The 20,745-nt window shown below is 53.7% G+C and overlaps 1 protein-coding gene across 1 annotated transcript; it reads left to right on the forward strand.

The window, feature by feature from the left end:
• Positions 1-2,229: 2,229 nt before the first annotated feature.
• NCF1 (neutrophil cytosolic factor 1) lies at positions 2,230-20,231 on the forward strand. Its single transcript, XM_070566464.1, has 11 exons — positions 2,230-2,454; positions 8,721-8,801; positions 11,035-11,110; positions 11,237-11,402; positions 12,457-12,512; positions 15,260-15,382; positions 15,836-15,943; positions 16,806-16,923; positions 18,169-18,276; positions 18,803-18,948; positions 19,037-20,231. Exons 1-11 carry the CDS (start codon positions 2,383-2,385, stop codon positions 19,165-19,167), a joined length of 1,185 nt encoding a protein of 394 aa, XP_070422565.1. The 5' UTR covers positions 2,230-2,382; the 3' UTR covers positions 19,168-20,231.
• The last annotated feature ends 514 nt before the right edge of the window (positions 20,232-20,745 follow it).

Genomic DNA, 20,745 nt, shown 5'->3' on the forward strand with positions numbered 1-20,745 from the left:
GGCCCAGGAGGGAAGCGGGAAGGAGCAGTTGATGGCTGGGCGCGGGGTCGGGGCCGTGTCTGCGGACTGGCCGCCTGGCCAGGCAGTTGCACAAGAGCGGAAAGGCCGGGGGAGGAGGGGAAGGGAGCGCCGTGGTGCACCGGCGCCCAGCAGGTCCTGCTTGCAGCAACCCTGACTACTTCCTCTGCCCTGTCCCCTCGCCACACCACGGGGAGCAACGGGCGAGTCGAGTCTGTGCAGGGGCCTCAAGGCAGCACCATGGGCCAGGGAAGGCTGGAGACAAGCTGAGTCCCTGAGGGAGGGGGCCTTGAGCGAATAATCAAAGGACAGCACTCAGCAGGGAGCTGAGTGCCCCGTGCTGCCCTCCCAACCACGTGCACTTAATCTATTCTCGCTCTCCAACTTTTTGTTGCAGCAAAACACCCACAGCAAAAGGCCCTGCGCCGATCTCAGTGCTGAGGGCTGGGTTCATTGCTGGAAAGTGAGCACACTTGTGGAACCAGCATCCTTAGCAAGCAGGAGCCCGTCACCTGCCTTCTCCCGTGTCCCTGCAGTCCCTGCTGGCCCCCCACCGCCCCCACCCCCGGCCCAGAGGTCACCCTGGCTTCCAGCACCATTGGCAGGCATAGGCAGTGTTTGAGCTTAGGATAAATGGGTTCCTGCCAAAGGCATGTTTTGTAAGGCGTGCTTCGCGTCTGCCTTCTCTCCTCCACACTGCATCTGGAAGGTTCACTCGTGTGTGGCAGTTCCTGTTCATCGCTGAGTAGTGTATCCTGTTCAGGAGGATCCTAGATACATAAATGGAAATGTCCAGAGAAGGGACTTGAAAGGCTGGCCACACCAGGGCTGGTGACCTCTGGGTGAGGTGGGGGAGCAGCAGTGACTGGAGGGGACATGCCTGCCGAGCAGATCTTTCACAGCGGAGGGAATGGACCCTGTGCTTCTCTGATAAACCCCTCTTGGGGCCGGCCCCCTGGCAGAGTGGTTAAGTTCGGTGCAGTCCACTTTGGTGGCTTGGGTTTGTGGGTTCAGATCCTGGGCATGGACCTACACCACACTGTGGTGGTGACCCACATATAAAGCAGAGGAAGATTGGCACAGATGTTAGCTCAGGACTAATCTTCCTCAGCAAAAATCCCCAAAAAACCAAAAAAAACCTCTTCCAAATGCCAACTGTCACCCCAATGGTCCAAGGGGACCCGTGGCTCTCAGTGCTCCCCGTGATGGCCTTTTTCATCTCTCTCAACCTTGGAATCTGCAGATCTGACCACACGCTGGCTCTGCCCCCCTGAGCCTACACCCAGACTGCCTGGGTCTGAGGCCATCTGCTGTGTGACCTTGGTCCATCTCCATAACCTCTGAGCCTCCCAGACCCCCACCTGCCTGGCCCTAGCACCCCAGGCTTTAGTGAGAGAGGCTCCAGCCTGTCCCCCTGCCCACTGCTCCCCTCCTCACCTCTTCCTCCCAGAGCCCCTTCCCCATGGCCCCATTTTACTCAGGACGAAAACCAAGTCATCTCTGAGATCCACTCTTTGATCAGGATTGTAACCCAGCTCTCACTCAGCATCTGTCCCAGCTGCCGCTGGCAATTCAGCACGCTCAGACACCCAGGGATGTGTGCCTGACACTTGCACACATTCCCGGAGAGGCATTCATTCATTCATTCGTTCATTCAGTGAGTGACGCAGTTACTCTCCACGTGTTTATGGAGGGCCCACTGCGTGCCAGGTACCAGTTCTAGGAGCTGGGGCCAGAGGCCTTAGCGAAACAGGCCAAGCCCTTGCTCACATTCTGGTAAGGAGAGACATTGTAAAAAAATAAAATAGGTAATATGTCAGTCATGGTAAGTGCTCTGAATACAAACAGGAAAGCCGGGGTGGGGGGAGCATGAAGTTTTGCTATTTTGTGTGAAGTTATCAAGAAAGGCCTCTCAGAGGAGGTGCCATTTGAGCAGAAACCTGGAGAAAATGTGGAGGAGTTACAGGTGTGTGGGAGATGGTCCAGGTGGAAGCGCCAGTGCAAAGGCCCTGAGGTGGCAGCAGCTTGGTGTGTTCCAGAACAGCAGAGAGGCCAATGCAGCTGGCCCAGAGAGAGCTGGGCACCTCCCCTCGCCAACCGGTTGGGCCTGGTAGGCCACAGAGAGGACAAGGGCCACATGTCCAGCATGTCGGGCACACGGGCATGCGTCCGGCCGCCCACGTCCACCCTGTGGGAGCCTGAAGAGTCCCAGAAACTGAAAGAAGAAGCAGAGCCCTTTCTGCGCCCTCCCTGATCCCTCCTGCCCCCAGCCCTGCCGCCACACATGGGACTTCCTCTTTCCAGCCCATTTAAAGCCCAGCCCGGGAACGCCCCGGAGCAGTGGAGGCCACGCGCAGCCCCGCCATGGGGGACACCTTCATCCGCCACATCGCCCTCCTGGGCTTCGAGAAGCGCTTCGTCCCCAGCCAGCACTACGTGAGTAGCCGCAGCGCCTGCGAGCGCGCAGAGACAGCCCCGGGCGCGGGTACCAGACCGTGCTGTCCCCGCGCAGTCCCCAGGGCCACCGGCCGAGACGCGGGCGCTCCGGGCGGGCGGCAGAGGGTGGAGAGCCGGGATCGCGGGCAGACGGCTCCGCGTCTCTGGCCTCAGCTGCCCGTCGGGGTCCGCGGTGGATGCACGCCCTTAAAAAGATGTGCGCTCTCGCACCCCTGACTCTGAGGGGCGGGGACGGCCAGCCTCGCCACCCCCCACCTCGTCCCGCCAGCCCACCTCACTCCCTGCTCCCTCGCCCCAGCCAGGAGCACCTCCTCGGCAGCTGTCCATGTCCCCGAGACCCCGCGCACACGTCCAGGGCGCGTGCCTCCGGGCAGCCCTCCCTGACCATCTCTGCTCTCAGGGAGGAGTCCTCTGGGAAGGAGGCTGGCAGCGGGCTCTCTGTCCCCTCAGTCGCCCGTGGGGTCAGTTCCATTAGAGTCCTATCCCCTCCAGTAGGGTGACAGCACGAGGGGGGTCAAAAATGCCCCCCCTCCTGCCCTGGTGGCTGGGGAAGTGTCTGCCCAGACGTGCCACCTCCCCTAGGGTCCCCAAGGCTGAGGAGGGCCAGGGAGGAGCTCCACTTAGTAAATTGTATGGCATTTGTATGGTACATTTAGCAATGTGCCAAGACCTTTTTTTTTACTTTTAATTTTGAAATAACTTCAAATTTGCAGAGAGGTTGCCCAAAAAAGTACCAATAACTTCACCCACATGCTAGCTCCCTCTCTCTCTCTCTCTCTCTCTCTCTTCTTCCCTTTCCTTCCCTCCGCCTCTACCAGGTTTCTCTCTCTCTGAATATAACTTTTCTGAATCATTATAATACTAAGTCGCAGAGAACGTGTTTCTTGACCCCTAAACACTATGATGTGTATTTCTCAAAATCAAGGACAGTCTCTTACATAACCAAATGTGTCAAAATGAGGAAATTGACCTTGAGGAAACACTATTATCCAACCTACAGACTTTGTTCCAATTTACCCATTGTCCTACTTGTCCTCTGTAGCAAAATCTTTCAGGACGAGGGTCCGATCCAGCGTCACCTGAGGCATGTCAGTGCTCACGTGTTTGTAGCCCTCCTTAATCTGGGTCGGTCTTAATCAGCCTCTCTGTGTCCTTCCCAGCTCTGGCATTTTGAAGAGAAGGGCCGGTTATTTTGTAGAATGTCCCTCAATTTGGGTTTGTCTGATACTTCATTAGATTCAGGTTATGCATCGGTGGCAGGAATATTCCAGAAGTGACACTATGTTCTCATTGATCCTATCAGGTGGCAGGTGACTTTGACTTGTTCCCATATTTGGTGATGTTAATTTGAGTAGGAGTCCCAGATGTGTCCTCCAAGCTTCTCTACTGTAAAGTTACTATTTTCCTCTTTGTAATTAACAACCGACCTGGGAGGAGATGATTTGAAACTTTGTGAATATCCTGTTCCTTAGAGAACATTGATGACTCTAGCCTGAAATTGATTGCCAGATAGTGACTTTTTTAAACTCTATCATTCCTTTGCATTTATTAGTAAACATTTTACTTAAAAGTCTTTCCTTTTTCCTTATTATTTACTTATGTCAATACGGATGCACAGATCTCTACTTTATTTAATGGGTCATAATCTATTACTGTCATTACTTATAGATGCTCAGATTGTCCCAGCTTTGGCCTGTGGGAGCTCCTTCTGTGCCCTTCTGACCTATCCTGTCGTTTTTTGAGCACATTCTTACTTCTGGCACAGGGTGCTCCCAGTTTAGCCTGTCCTCTCTCAGCCCCAGCCTGGGCTCAGCGGTTTTGCCAAGGAGCCCTGGTTCTTCTAGTGAGGGGTCGTATTAGAACCAAGATCTGGAAGCTAGGGGTGCTCATTGCCACTGGGACGTCACTGCTTGTGTCCTGTCAGTGAACAGACTGGGGAAAATAGCCACGTCATCCATTCTTGCCTTTCATCTGTTTAGATTTGTAGCTCCTGTCTCTCGCCCTGAGAACCTGGTTCCCGACAAGGTTAATGTATTTCCTCTTTTGCTTGATTCTGTAATACACTCAACTTGTTTCAGAATTACTACACACACGCCATTATTATGAAGTCAGATTTAAGTTCTCTTTGCAGCTCTTTCTGTCGTTTTAGACAGAGAGTGAAAGTACTAAAAGTTTCTTGGATTGTAGCTAAAAGGTACTTGGATTTTTTCTTCTCCATTTTTCTTTTTTTTCCTTTTCTTCTTCTTCCCCAAAGCCCCCAGTACATAGTTGCATATTTTTAGTTGTGGGTCCTTCTGGTTGTGGCATGTGGGACGCCACCTCAGCGTGGCCTGATGAGCAGTGCCATGTCCACGCACAGGACTTGAACCAGCGAAACCCTGGGCCACTGAAGCGAAGCGCGCGAACTCAACCACTCAGCCACGGGCCCGGCCATTTTCCATTTTTCTTCATGATGGTTGTTTCCATTGATATATAGTTCTGTTCATTTGTTTCCACTTTTGAAGTTTAAAAAAAAACCTTGTTGATTTAATTTTATTTTTAAATATGTATGGGAGTGGCCCAGTGGTGCCGTGCTGAGGTGGCGTCCCACGTGGAGGAGCCAGAGGAATTACAACTAGGCCACACAGCTATGTGCTGAAGCTTCAGGGAGGGAAAAAAAAGGAAAAGGGGAAGATTGGCAACAGATGTTAGCTCAGGGCCGGTCATTCTCACAAAAAATAAATAAATAAAATTTAAAATAAATATGTAACGTATTAACGTGTTCAGATGTCAAAACTTCACAGGAAGATATACTCAAAGACTCATTCTAGTTTACCTTTCCTCTATTTCTCTTTGCAAAAAAACCCCACATATATATATTTTCTTATTTTTCCTTCTTTACTACACACAAATAATAAACAAGGTGACATACTATACATTTTTTATCATTTTCCATATCCTGGAGTGCCCTCCGAATTAGTTCATTAAATCTGTCTCATTTTTTAAATGTGTGTAATAGTTCGTCATGTGACTATGCCATTGTTCGTTCATTTAGATTGCTTTCACTAACTTGCATTTACCTAATCAACCTGCATTTATGTTATTATAGGTAACATTGAACACTTCTTTATATGTTTAAGGGTTACATATTTATATGTGTTCTCCATGAACTGTTTGTGCCTTTTGCACATTTTTCTATCAGATTTTTTGTCTTTTTCTTTCAAATTTAAAAAAGTTCTTTATACATTAGGAATATTAACTCTTTATCTGTGATACGTATTGCAAATATTTCCTCCCAGTTTATCATTTGTCTTTTGGCTTTGCTTACGGTCTTACATGCTAAAGTTTGAAAAAATATTAATGCATTTGCAATAGCAATCTTTCACTGCCTGTGGGTTTTGAGTCAGTTAGAAAGGCTTTCTGTGTACCCGTGTTTCCTTCTAGGACTTACATGGGTTCAGTTTTTGCATTTAGATCCCTGATCCACTTGGAGTTTATTCTGGTGTGTGGTGTGAAATATGAGCCAAATTTTACCTCTTCCTAAAAGGCTAGCCAGTTGTCCCAAGACCAAGTTTTTAAAAATCCACCTGTGCCCCTGTGACTTGAGATACCACTTTTAACATAGCCTAAATTGCCAAATGTACGTGGATCTATTTCTAGATTTTCTGTTCTATTCCAATGGTTTTTTGTTCTCGCGCCACTACCATACTGTTGTGATAAAATGGACATGACGAAATTTACCATCTTCACCGTTTTTAAGCGCCCAGTTCAGTGGCATTAAGCACATGCACACTGTTGTGCAGCTGTCACCACCATCATCTCCAGAACTTCTTCATCATCACAAGCTGCACGTCTGTCCCTGTGAAACACTAGCTCCCCGCTGCTCCCTCCTCCCGGCCCCTGGTGACCACCATTCTGCTTTCTGTCTCCATAAATTCGACTATTTCAGGTATCTGTTATAAGTACAATCATACAATATTTGTTCTTTTGTGTCTGCCTTCTTTCACTTAACATAATGTTTTCAAGGTTCATCTGTGTCGTAGCATGTGCCAGAATTTTTTTTCTTTTTAGGGCTGAATAATATTCCATTGTGTGTATAGACCATATTTTGTTTATCCGTTCCTCCTTCAATGGACATTTCCATTGTTTCTGCCTTTTGGCTGTTGTGACAAATACTGCTATGAGCACGGGTGGACAAATCTCTGTTTGAGTCTGTTTTCCATTCTTTTGGTTGTGTACCCAGAGGTGGAATTGCTGGGTCATATGGTCATTCTGTGTTTAATTTTTTGAGGAAACGCCATCCTATTTTTCTTAGCAGCTGCACCATTTTACATTCCCGCCATAAGAGCACAAGCATTCCAGTTTTTCCACATCCTCACCAACATTTGTTTCTTTCTGTTTTCTGGGTTTTTTTAATAATAGTTCTCCTGACAGGTGTGGTGCACACTGTTTTAATGATAAAGCGTTTACAGCCTGTTTTCATAGCTCATAGGGATACTGTCCCTACGTAGCTCTTCTTTTCCAGGGGTTTCCTAGCTGTTCTCTCTCCCCTTGCTCACTTCCTCACATGCCGTCCACGGCTGCTTTTGTGCTAAAACAACCAAGTTGGGTAGTTGGGACAGAGACCACAGAGGCTGCAAAGCGTGACGTGTTCACTCTCTGGCCCTTTACAGAGAACGTTTCGTGACCCCCCTGGTCTGAGACGTGGTTCCTAGAATTAGAATCACCAGAAGTTTATCCTGAGCCCGCCTCAAGTTCATCTTCCTCGTCCTTCTAAACCACTTTACCGATTATAATTTCATACCAAATAGTTCACCCATTGAAAGTGCGTGGTGGTTTTTGTATGTTTACCCATTTGTCCAACCATCATAATCTAATGTTAGAACACTTTTCTCACCCCCCCAAAACCTTGTACCCACTGACAGCTGTTCTTTTTATGCCTCAGTATTTTATTCTGAAGAATTCCAAACATACAGCAAAGCAGAAAGAATTTTACAAAAAATAAAACAAAACAAACAAAACCCCAGCTGCTCCTCAGCCAGACCTGGACTCCACCGTCAACACTGCCCTGTAGCTGCTTCATCACGTGTTTCTCCATCCATCCTGCAATCTACCTTATTTTGGGGGCATTGCAAAGCATATTGCAAACATCAGTACACTTCGTCCTAAACCCTCAGCATGCATATCGCTAACTAGAATTCATCTGTTTATAGTTTTTTCTCTTTTGATGTAAAATGTATGTAAAATGAAATCCACAAGTCTTAGAGACACATTTGCTGAGTTTTGATGGTTCCTATGTAACCCAAACCCTCATCGAGATATGGAGCATCACCGCCACCCCGGAACATTCTCCCACAGGCCAGTCATTCCTCCACCTCCCCGAGAGGCCACCACTGTTCTGATTTGTTTCCACCTTAAATTAGCTGCGCTTGCTCTAGAATGTCGTAGATATGGAATCATACGGTGTGTAACCTTTCGTGTCTGATCCTTTCACGCAGCGTGATGCTCTTGAAATTCCGCCATGTGGTTGCATGTATCAAGAATTCATTCCTTTTTCTGGCTGAGTAGTATTCTTTGACCTATTTTTGCAGGCTTAATTTTCCTTACTGAGATCTTCTTTTTTCTTTCTAACAATGGCTTTATTGAAATATAATTCCCATACCATACACTCCACCTATGGAAAGTGTACAACTCAGTGGCTTTTAGCATATTCACAGAGCTGCACAACCAACACAGCTCTCAATTTTGGAAGATTTCCATCACCACCCAACAGAAACCCCGTACCCTTTAGCAGTCACTCCTCAACCCCCACCAGCCCCGGCAACCACTGGTCTGCTTTCTGCCTCTATGGATTTGTCTGTTCTGACACTTCCTATTACTGGCACCACACGGTACCTTGCTGCGTTCTCGCGTTGTGTCAGCTGAGCCCTTTCTGCATCGTAGCCTTCTAACTCTCTAGGAGTGAGGTCCTACTTCTATGTCCCGTTTACAGAGTTGGAGTTACTATGGAGTTGCGGGACGATAATTATGGAATTGTAGGCAGTGGACTTATTATCAGAGAGATGGGTCATCTTGCCCTGGGTGCTAAAGGTGGAAAGTGGCACCTCCTGGGTCCGTGAAGTTGGTGTCCTTTCTGTGGCCCAGGCTGCCCCAAAGAGTGCCCCCCCAAGTTCTGAGGGCTCCCACCAGGGGCTGGGGGGCTTCCTGGGGGCGTGGCCAGGCCCCCTCAGAAGCTGAACAAGGGCCCCTGCCCCGGCCCCCCCCAGGTGTACATATTCCTGGTGAAATGGCAGGACCTGTCCGAGAAGGTGGTCTACCGGCGGTTCACGGAGATCTACGAGTTCCACGTGAGTGCCTGGCGGGGGCGGGGGTCGAGGAGGGGACGCCATCCAGTCCCAGCTCCGCCCCGTGGGGAGGAGGGCGCCCTGGTGCCAGCAGGAAGCTGAGGAACCTGGAGTCCCCTCGGCCCAAAGGGAGGAATTATTATTTTTTAACTTTTAAAAACATTTTACTTAAAGTATTGCTATTGTGGTAAAATATACATAACATAAATTTACCATTTGAACCATTTTGAAGTGTACAGCTCAAAGGCATTAAGTACATTCACAGTGTCGTGCAACCATCACCACCATCCATTTCCTAAACGTTTCCATCTCCCGCATAGAAACTGTACCCATTCAACACCAACCCAGGGGGCATTCCTAAGGGATGCGCTGGCTCTGTCCCTGCTGGGGTGGCCTGGCTAGTGTCACCACCACGGCTGTCAGCCCAGGACAGTCACTGGCCTGCTGAGGACCCCTGGTGGGTCAGAGGGAGCACTGATAATCCTGACACCAGAAGCCTGGGGCCTCTCGCCTAGTGGGGCCCGCAGCCCCCAAGGTTTACATGAGCGAATCCCAGGGGCCCTAAATCCTCTCGGGGTCCCCACACCAGGTGCTGGTTGGACAGCTTTGGGGCTGGTCATCAGGGGTCACGCTGTGCAGAGCTTGGCTGCTGGGTCCTGGTCTGAGAGGGGTCAGGTGGATGGAGGGTCCATAAAAGCCACATGGGTCCCCCAAGAGCCCACTCCATATACAGGACCCTCCTTAACCAGGGAAGGGAGCCTGCGCACCGTCGGGTTCCCGCGCTTCTCTTGTGTGAGAAATGAGAAACGTAAAGTGAAATGCAAAGAAGGTTGGAGCCGCCACTCACCAGCGCCGCGAAGCCCCACTGATGGCACTGGGCCGTCTGCCACCAGGCTTTTTTAAGATAAAGGAAATAAAACATTACAAAAGAAGCAGAAGACTCCCTTCATCCATAGCCCTGTCCCAGCTCCTCCCTGGGTGGCTGCATGCACGCTCATACACACACACACACAGACACACACACAGACACACACACTGACACACACACATACATACACACAGGCACAGACACACAGACACAGACACACACACAAAGACACAGACACATACACACAGACACATAGACACAGACACACACACAGACACACAGACACACACAGAGTCCAGGAAGAGTGTGCAGTGGTGTTGTGTGCGCATCTCCGTAGTCTGTATGGAAGCCGTGAGCGCGGCTGGCTTCCTTCCCTATCTCATTGTCACTGGGTTGCGTTTTTGAGACGTGTCCACCCTGATGCGTGTGCGGCCCCATCAGCTCCTTGGACCGCCCCAGGCTGTTACCTGTGGGTTAGCCTCTTGTGCTAATTGGCAGTCTCATCCACTCATTCAGCAGTTCTTTGTTGAGCCCTACTAAGTGCCAGGTGAGCAGGAGACGCAGCTGAAGGTGACCAGGGTATAAAAACCGGATGCAAATCCCTCCCCTCTCCTGTACCCTTAAGTTCTAGCGGAGTCATCAGAATAACAGACAAACAAAAAGATAAGCAATTTATATAGTGTGTTAGGTGATGGTTAGAACTGTGGAGAAACATAAAGCAGGGGGAGGGATGGGGAGGCCAGGTAAGGAGAGACAATTGTCAGGAGAAGGCCTCACTGAGCGGGTGACATCTGAGCAAAGACTTGACGAAGGAGAAAGAGCACACTATTGAGATATGTGGGGGAAGAATAAGAATAGCATGTGCAAAGGCCCTGGGGTGGAGTGAGCCTGGAGCTTTCATGGGTGGCTGGAGCAGAGTGAACAGGGGGAGGGTGGTGGCGGAGGAGGTGAGCGAGGGAGCAGGGGCAGGTCACATGGGGCCTTGTAGACCAACATGAGGCCTTGGGCTTCCACTCTGAGAGAGCTGAGAGGCAGGGAGGGTCTGAACAGAGCAGGGACAGGATCCAGCTTAGGTTATAAGAGGATCCCTCTGGGTGTGGATGGAGGACAGACAAGGGTGGAAGGGAGACTCATCGTAATAATCCAGGCCTGGTGGAGGTGGGGGTGGTGAGAAGGGCCTGGCACAGATTTGGGGAGTAGAGCTAAAAGGATTTGCGGGTGGCTTCGATGTGAGGTGAGAGAGAAAGAGAGGCAGCAAGGATGCCACCAGGAGTGTCTAGGGCGAGCGACTGGAAGGGGATTTCGGTCGTTTCCGATTTTGTGCTTTTACAGTAATAAAGAACGTTCCTTCACGTCTTTTCTGTCCAGAAAACGTTAAAGGAAATGTTTCCTATCGAGGCGGGGGACATCAAGTCGGAGAACAGGATCATCCCCCACCTGCCAGGTGAGGCGCGGGCCTCCGGGCCGGGGGTCGCCCGCCCCGCCCCCTCCCCTGCCCCCGGGCCGCCCTTCCCGCCCCGGTGGATCCACCCTCGCCGCGCTCACCCTGTCTCCGCCGCCCGCCCGCCAGCCCCGCGGTGGTTTGACGGGCAGCGCGCCGCCGAGAGCCGCCAGGGCACGCTCACCGAGTACTGCAGCGCGCTCATGGGGCTGCCCACCAAGATCTCCCGCTGCCCCCACCTCCTCGACTTCTTCAGGGTGCGCCCTAACGACCTCAAGCTCCCCGCGGACAGCCAGTGAGTGGCCTCCTCGTCCTGTTCAACGAGGCGGGACAGGGAGGGGTGGTGAGCCCGCCCTGGAGGGGGTGGGACTTTCCTCATGTTACAGATGAGGCGACTGAAGCTCAGAGAAGGGTAGCGACTTGCCCCAAGTCACACAGCTGGAAAGAAAAGGGGGCAGGATTCCAAATCTGGCCTCTGTGATCGGAGCCGCCCAGCACCCCCGCCAGCTCTCTGCCTGGCCCCCTCTGAGCCTCGCGGTGCCAGGGTCGGAAGCCCTGGGTCCTCATCCTGACTCTGCGTCTGCCGGGAGCCTTCGGAAAGCAGTTTCCCGTCTGTGACGGGATGTTGAGGGCCTGATGCGGTAAGGGGTGCTGTGGAGAGCGTCTACACACTGTCAAGTGTGGAGCCCAGAGAGAATGCGGGCGTCCCAGGCCCCTGCCTCCCCTTTGTCACCTCATTCTCTGCCTGCCCGGGCCCCAGGGTCTCCTGGACTCTGCGCCCTGCGGGGAGGCGTCGGAGAGGCTGAGTGAGATCCGGGGAATGTGCTCTCCCGCCCCAGGCCGGCGGGGGAAGGCCCCCTCTGGTCACTGAGTGTGGGGGTTGCCCACAGACAGGCTGCCACAGACAGACAGAGACACTCCGGCCAGTGCTTGTTGACCCCTGAATGCATGCCGGGGCCAGGGGAGGGCGGCCCCCATGGGCCCGGGGTGGTGGTGGGGGCGCCCACTCCCCGTTGGCTGCTGGCTGAAAGCTTCAGAAGAAGGGAGCTGGCCCCTGGGCTGATGGGACCCTTCCCACACTCCCAGCAGAGCTCTCCGGTGGCCCGGGGGCAGGGGCTTTGCCCCCTTCTCCAGTTGGCCCCTCCTCCTTGGGGTCTGCAGGAGGCTGGCCCCCCCCCAGCCCCCCATGGTCTGAGCAGCCCCGCAGTGTCCGTTCGCTACCTTCTCTCTGCAGTGGGCCATTTCCCACGTCCCTTTTTCTCTTGGGAAGTTCTTCTCTAGGTCTGTCTGGACCTTCCCGCTCCCCAGCGGGAAGCTGAGGGTCCAAGCCAGACTGTTCTCTCCCGCAGAGTGAAAAAGCCAGAGACTTACCTGATGCCCAAAGACGGCAAGAATAACATAGGAGGTGAGAGCGCGGGGCCAGCCATGCGCGGGTCACCCTAAGGAGATTGTTGACACGATCAGGGACCCTGCGTGCCGGTGGGCAGGAGAACGAGCAGGAGGGGAGAGTGACCGTGAAGGGTCTTGGTGCTGCTCTGAAGATCTAAAGGGTCTCGGGGTCACCGAACAAGGAAGGGGGCTCCTTGCAGATGTCAGCGCTTCCCCCGCCTCCGCCCAGCGCCGACCCTGGCTCCCATCAGCCCTCGGCAGGCTATGGCTGAATGAACGAACAGGCTTGGGGGCCAACCTGGCCTGCGCGGGTGTCGCAGGGGCACGACAGTGTCTAATCTCTATTGCACGATAATTGTTAATAACACTAGGTAACATTTACTGAGCTCTTAGTCTGTGCCAGATGCTGCTTTAAAGAGTTTTCCCTGTGTTAACTGGTGTAAGGCTCTCCGTAACAAGATGAAATAGGTGCGCAGTGTTACGACCCACTTTACAGCTGGACGCACTGGGGCTTGTTTCTTTTTTTAATTCTTTTTTTTTATTGCAGTAACATTGGATTATAACATTATATAAATTTCAGGTGCACATCACTATAAATTTCGATTTCTGTGTGGATTACATCATGTTCACCACCCAAAGACTCATGACAATGCATCACCACACACACTGCTTAATCACCCCTTTTCCCTCCCCCTCCCCCTGTGGTAACCACCAATCCAATCTCTGTTGCTATGTGTTTGTTTGTCGTTGTTTTTATCTTCTACTTATGAGTGAGATCATACGGTATTTGACTTTCTCCCTCCGACTTATTTCACTCAGCATAATACCCTCAAGGTCCATCCATGTTGTCACAAATGGCCGGATTTCATCATTTCTTACTGCTGAGTAGTATTTCCATAGTGTGTATGTACCACACCTTCTTTATCCATTCGTCCCTTGATGGGCACCCAGGTTGCTTCCGACTCTTGGCTATTGTGAATAAGGCTGCAATGAGCATAGGGGTGCCTGTATCTTTACACATTCGTGTTTTCAAGTTCTTAGGGTAAATACCCAGCAGTGGGATAGCTGGATCACATGGTAGCTCTATCCTTAATTTTCTGAGGATACTCCATACTGCTTTCCATAGTGGCTGCACCAGTTTGCACTCCCACCAGCAGTGAACAAGGGTTCCCTTCTCTCCACATCCTCTCCAACATTTGTTGTTTCCTGTCTTGTTAATTACAGCCATTCTGACCAGAGTGAGGTGATACCTCATTGTAGTTTTGATTTGCATTTCCCTGATAGCTAATGTGCCTGTTGGCCATCTGTATATCTTCTTTGGAGAAATGTCTGTTCATATCTTTTGCCCATTTTTTAATTGGATTGTTGGGTTTTTGTTGTTGAGCTGTATGAGTTCTTTGTATATTTTGGATATTAACCCCTTATCTGATATATGGTTTGCAAATATCTTCTCCCAATCGTTAGCTTGTCTTTTCGTTTTGTTGATGGTTTCCTTGGCTGTGCAGAAGCTTTTTCGTTTGATGTGCTCTCATTTGCTCATTTTTTCTTTTGTTTCCCTTGCCCGGTCAGACATGGTACTTGAAAATATGCTGCTCAGACGAATGTCGAAGAGTGTATGCCTATGTTTTCTTCTAGAAGTTTTATGGTTTTAGGTCTTACAGTCAAGTCTTTAATCCACTTTTAGTTGATTTTTGTGCACGGTGTGAGATAATGGTCTATGTTCATTCTTTTGTCTGTGGCTGTCCAGCTTTCCCAGCGCCATTTACTGAAGAGACTCCTTTCTCTTCTTGTCTTGTACACTTGTCTTGCACACCCTTGTCCCCCTTGTCGAAGACTGGCTGTCCCCAGGGGGCTTGTTTGAAGTTGAGACTCTTGCCAGGGGGCACACAGCTACTAAGTGGTGGAGCGGGATTTCACCCCGTCCATGGGCTGCCCAGACGAGTCCTCTGGGCCACTCAGAGTGTGGTCCAGGGACCAGCAGTGTCAGTCGGCTTGGGCTGCTATCACAAGCTGTCCCAGACTGGCAGCACAAACAACAGAAACATATTTTCTCACAGTTCTGGAGGCTGGGAGTGCGAGATGAGGGTGTGGCAGGGCTGGGTGCTCCCGAGGCCGCTCTGCATGGCGTGCTGCTGCCGCCTTCTCGCTGCGTCCTCACGCGGCCTTTCCTCCGTGCGTGCGCTCCTGGCGTTGCCCCCTCTTCTTACGAGGACGCCAGTCCTACTGGATCAGGGTGCCACCTGGATGAGCTCATTTAACCTTAATCACCTTCTCTCCAAACACAGGCAGATTCTAAGGTCCTGGAGCTTAGGGCTTCAACATATGGATTTGGGAAGGGGATACAATTCAGCCCAAAACACACAGCAGCAGCATGGCCTGGGGGCTGGTTAGAAATTCAGGCTGGCGTCCCGGCACAGACCGGGCTCAGCCCCTGCACCTCAGCAAGATCCCTGGGCGGTTCGTGCACATCACAGTTGAGAAGGGCTGCTCGTCAACCACATGAGAAGGAGAATATGTTAAAGTGTGTGACTAGTGTCTGGAACACACTAGGCGCTCCATACACGCGGGGCTGTGAGCACTAGCTGCCTCTGCTGCTGTCCAGTCGGCGGGGCACGTCCACCTCTGGCGTGCCTGGAGCTGGGTGGGGACGGGGAGCCAGGGCCAGTTCTGTGGCCCACACAGGGGACGGCAGGGGAAAGCCGGGAGGAGGCGGGTCCCCTCCCCCCCGGGGGCGTCTGCTCACTCTGCCCTCCCTCTGCCCAGACATCACGGGCCCCATCATCCTGCAGACCTACCGCGCCATCGCTGACTATGAGAAGACCTCGGGCTCCGAGATGGCTCTGGCGTCCGGTGACGTGGTGGACGTCGTGGAAAAGAGCGAGAGCGGTCAGCCTCCTCGCCCTGCCTGGTCCTCCTCCCCTGGGGCCTGGGTCCATGGCCACAAGCCCCCGACCGAGGCAGCCTCGGGCCTCCTCCTGGCCTGGCGCACTGTGGGGCTCCAGCTCCTTCAGGGGCCCTGACTGTCCCCCCACACTGCGGGTCCCCCCACTCTGAGCGTGCACCCCGGGGCGCCTGTGGGTTCCTGCACATCTTCCATCCTGTGACTGTGCATCTCTGGGGTTGCACCCTGATGGGGGTGGACTTCTCATGCTGTGTGTGAAGTGGGTTCAGAGCTGTAATTCTGTGACCCTGTGTGTCCGGCTGTGTGTGATTTGGGAAGGCGATATTTCTGAATCTGCGTGTTGGATGTCTGTGTGTCTGTCTGAGTGTTCTTACCACCCCCGACGGCTGGGGAGGCTGACAGGCCCGCCGTGACTCTGCCTCACACCCCTGGCACAGGCTGGTGGTTCTGCCAAATGAAGACAAAGCGTGGCTGGGTGCCGGCGTCCTACTTGGAGCCCCTGGACAGTCCAGATGAAGCGGAGGACCCAGAGCCCAACTATGCAGGTGCCCCTGCCCTCCACGGCCATGCGGGGGGAGGGACAGCAGGGGCCCGGGGGTATGGAGAAGCCAGAAGGGACTGCTTTGGGGTGGGACATGTTTATGGGTGGGGCAGAGGGGGATTCAGGGCTGAGACCCCATAGTCTGGCTTGGGGGCCTAGTAGGAGGTGATGCTCTCGGTCAGGATGGGGAACCAGGAGGTAGAGGTAGGGGGTGATGAGGTCAGCCTGGCACAGGTGATGGCTGTCGGCCTGGGGCCAGGTCCAGCAGGAAGCTGAAGGATGAGCAGAGCTGAGGCTCAGGAAGGAGGGCTGCCTGGAGGTAGGGGCATCATCGTTGACTAGAGGGGGAAAGCTGGCAGCCCTGGGGCTGGATGGGGCCCACATGGAGTTTCAAAAAAATTAGAATTAACAGCCTATATTTAAAAATGGAGAGATTTCACAATTTTATGTGGATTTATGGCTTCTCCTTAAAAACTGGGGAAGATACGGAGCCCCACATGCCAGCAGTCAGCTGGAGTTGAGTGGCTCGGGTACCATGGGGACGGGTGCTCCCCCCACCACTTCCTGGCATCCGCTTCTCATATTTAGGCGTCTGGCCAGGTCTCTGTAGTCACGGGAACTTGTGGCCCCTGGAGTGGATGGCGGAGGGTGGGAGGGGCAAGCTCACCTGAGTACAGTGGGCAGAGGGCAGAAGTCCAGGTTACACCCCCAAGCGGGTAGAAGGAAGCTTCAGAGGGAGGCTAAGGAGCAGGTGGGGAGGTGGGAGGAGAGCTTGGGGAGGGGGGTCCTGGCCAGCTGATTAGGGGGTGGTGAGCCCCATGTGGGCGGACCCTCACACCATGCCCCCTCCCCCTTCTGCCCACCAGGTGAGCCCTATGTCACCATCAAGGCCTACATTGCTGCGTTGGAGGATGAGGTGTCCCTGGAGGAGGGTGAAACCATTGAGGTCATTCATAAGCTCCTGGACGGCTGGTGGGTCATCAGGTAGGAGAGCGCCCCTCCCTCCCACTGTGCCCACTCTGAGAGCCAGCCCTGGCCTGGGGCAGGGCCTGTTGGGGCTCAGTGCTGACTTGGCTGTGTGTCTCTGCGTAAGCCACTACCCCTCTCTGGACTCAGTTTCCTTTTGGGTAGCAGACGAGTGATAATCCCATCCTGCCTGTTTCTCAGGATTCAGTGTCCTTGTCCGAGTGGGTACATTTTTCCTTTGTGACTTGGGTCACTTCCCCTGACCAGTCCATCCATTATTCCTTCTCCAGCAACACAATTAATTGTTGTATTGATTATTTATCTTTGAGCACTGGCAGAGCAGACCCCGTCGTCTCTTTTCCTTTAAAATTTTCATTGCAATTCCTGTTTATTCCTCCAAACGTAGGAATACTAAATTGTTTTTTTTCTGGTCCCGGGGAAAGCAGAATCCCAGGGGCATGCAGGGCCATTTCCCTGGAGCCACTGGGCCTCCCCAGGTCCTTGGACGAGTTTTCAGAGCCCTGAGTCACCGGGCCAGCCCGTGGCCCCAGCGAGCTTGTGCCACGACACCCAAGATCAGCATGGCCCTGGGCTCGGGGCTTCCAGGCAGCCTTTCCCAGCCTTTTAGATCCACACTCAGTTACGCCCCAGCATGCACCCCTGAGAATTCTTGTGATTCTCCCCCCACCAAGAAGAATCAGTTTTACTGAGCCAAGTTTGTACTATGCAAAGGTGTTTTTTTTTAACGCCCAAGTATAGTAGTGAGAATGGAAAGAAAAATCTTTTTGACAAATGGTGCTGGAACAACTAGATATCCACGTGGAAAAAAACGAACCTAGACCCTACCTCACACATACACATTTATGTGAGATGGATCACAGGTTTTATCACCAAGCACAAAGCCCCCAAAAAGAAGCTTTTGGAAGAAAGCAAAGGTTTCTTAGGACGGAAGGCAATCGCGGTAAAAGAAAAAGCCGACAAAGCAGTGTAGCAGATGTTTCACAGCAAACACACATCCTGGCGGTGATCTGGGTCCAACGTCCTCTCCCTCCCAACATCCCAGCTGGGAAGGTCTGTGTTGCACAGATGAGGAAACTGAGGCCAGAGGGCGGGGGCTGGTGTTAGCCCGGCGTGGCGTTTGCAGCCTCCCTGCCTGCCTTGAGCCCCGCTGCTAGAGGGAGCCCTGACCCCCGCCCACCCCACGTGTGGGCCCCCCACCCCGTTCCAGCCACTGACCAGGCCTGAGGGCTGCCTCTGTTGCAGGAAAGACGACGTCACCGGCTACTTCCCGTCCATGTACCTGCAGAAGGCGGGCCAGGACGTAGCCCAGGCCCAACGCCAGATCAAGAGCCGAGGGGCGCCGCCCCGCAGGTGAGCGAGTCCCCGGGGCTGGGGCCTGGGCGGGGTGGTGGAAGGGGTACCGCCGGTTCCCCCTGTCAGTCCGGGCCTTGGACTGGCAGTGCTGGCGCAGGGGACACGGGAGGGCTTTCCCAGCCTGGCGGGGGCGGCAGCACCCTCACCGGCTCAAGAGCCTGGTCGAGCCCTCCCCACCGTGGGGCTGGCACGGGGCGGCAGGACAGCAGGGGTGTGGGGTGCTGGGGAAGGCGCCAATGCCTGGGTCCTTGAGGATGGCCATGAGGGCTGTGGCAGTCCGTAGGGCTTCCTGGAGGCTGGCGAGGGGCGTGGGCAATGGGCCTGGGCTCTGCGGCCGGGCAAGAGTCCGTATCGGTGAAGGGCAGCTGCATTCATAGCCCTGCCCAGGCTCCTGCCGCTCCCCACTTCCTCGGGCCAGTCTTTGGACCCCAGGGCTGGGCGGCGCGGGAGTCCCCGCGGGCAGGCACGCGGGCGCGGCGGGGACACGGGGCGCTGACGAACGCCCCCGTCCTTCTGGGCCCAGGTCGTCCATCCGCAACGCGCACAGCATCCACCAGCGGTCGCGGAAGCGCCTCAGCCAGGACGCCTACCGGCGCAACAGCGTCCGATTTCTGCAGCAGCGCCGCCGCCTGGGGCGGCCCGGGCCGCAGAGCGCCGGGAGCCCGCTGTGTGAGTGCGGGCGGGCGGGCCGGGGACCCCGGGACGCGGGACCCCGGGGGCGGGGCGGGGCCTCACCGGCCGTACTGTCTGCCTGCAGCAGAGGAGCAGCCGCAGCCGCAGAGCGACCGCGCGAAGCCGCAGCCGGCGGTGCCCCCGAGGCCCAGCGCGGACCTCATCCTAAACCGCTGCAGCGAGAGCACCAAGCGGAAGCTGGCGCCCGCCGTCTGAGGCCAGGGCACCCCCTCCAGAGGGTGACCTGACCCCTCCGCCCGCTCCCGCCCGCTCCTTGTGTGCGTTTGTATAGAGCCTGGCGTCTGAGCGCCGAGGGCATCCCCGGGCCCCGCCCCACCTCGCTATCCACCGCCCTCAATAAATGTTGCTTGGAGTGGACAGAGGCTCTGCAGAGATGCGGGGCCGGTTGGGCTCCGCCCTTGGAAGTATTTCTGGAATTAAGTGAGGGCTGTGAAGTCTGCTAGGGGGAAGTTGCAAGAACCGAGGTCAGGTTGCATACTGCCCTGGCCTTGGCCAATACCAAGTTTGCACAACGCCAAGTGCAACAGGAACCTCTGGCCCCCACTGGCTGTTTGCACAGAAACTGCAAACTTGAACTCTGGCCCCACTGCAGAGGAGTCCTGAAGAAGGGTGGACACAGTCTGTGGTCAGGGGGATCGGGAAGGTAGGTGACCTTGTTTGTGCACCTTAGTCGGCCGATAAAAGAATTGTCATTTAGGTATAGGGAGGGGGCACCTCTGATTCTTCACCGAGAGCCTGTCCAGTTCGGAGTTGTACCAGAAAGCAAATATTCACTGATGAACACGTCCTCACCACTCACTCCGGCACTGCTGCCAGCCCATGGCCTCAGAGTCTTTGCGGGGGGGGGGTGGGGGGGGTCTTTCCCAAAATGCAGACACACTACCATGCAAACTGGAGCTGCAAATCTTGCAAAAGATGCAGCGTGTCACAAAGGCTGTGGGTGGCAGGGGGAGCTGTTCCCTCCTGGGAGAGAAGCCGCTATGTGAGGATGGGCAAGGCTGGTCCCGAGAGAGAAGAGAAAATTGGCAAGGGGACCGATGCCTCTGAAGAGAACTGTTTGACCGTCCAAGGGTTGAGAGAGGCCTTGAGATAGATAACCACTGTGCCCTTAACGATTTTTGCAGACCCCTGTTTGCTGGAAGAGTCCAGCAACAACAACTGTCATACAAAGCTGTGAGAAAGTTAACTACGGACAACCCCAACCCCCTTGCTTGTTCAGCTGCAATTATAACAAAAATTAAACACAGTATGAGAAAATACTTATTTTCATAATTTTTAGTTTGTTTTTTCAAGCTCAAGTCCTGATCACGTTTTCCCATGTTTTTTGGGTATTTCTGGTCCCCTGGAGGTGGCCATGTGGCGGCCCCACTGTCGCAGACTGACGGGGAGGGCCTGGTGGTGGGTGTGCCTGAGGTCAGGAGGCCGTGCCAGCAGCCTCTGCCATGCACACAGGGTGGGCATGCCTGCAGGCATCTGGGTCTGAGTTCCGGCTGCACCGTTTGTGCAGCCAATTTCTTGAGCCAGACACAGTGCTGGGCTCCTCATGTCACCTCTAGTTCTGACAACAGCCCTGTCAGGGAGGGGCTTTACTGACCAGGACACCAAGGCTCAGAAAATGCAGGTGGCTTGCTTCAAGTCACAGGGCAGGTAGGCGGCAGAGCTGGGAGGTGGAGCCAGGCTTCTCCTTCTGATTCCAAATCCCTGCTGGATCCTCTACCGTATCCTGACCCTGCAGAGCTCAGCTCATGGGTCAGCCCATGGCGGAGGGACGCT

The sequence above is a fragment of the Equus przewalskii genome, chromosome 12, assembly GCF_037783145.1.
Source record: "Equus przewalskii isolate Varuska chromosome 12, EquPr2, whole genome shotgun sequence".
Taxonomy (NCBI): domain Eukaryota; kingdom Metazoa; phylum Chordata; class Mammalia; order Perissodactyla; family Equidae; genus Equus; species Equus przewalskii.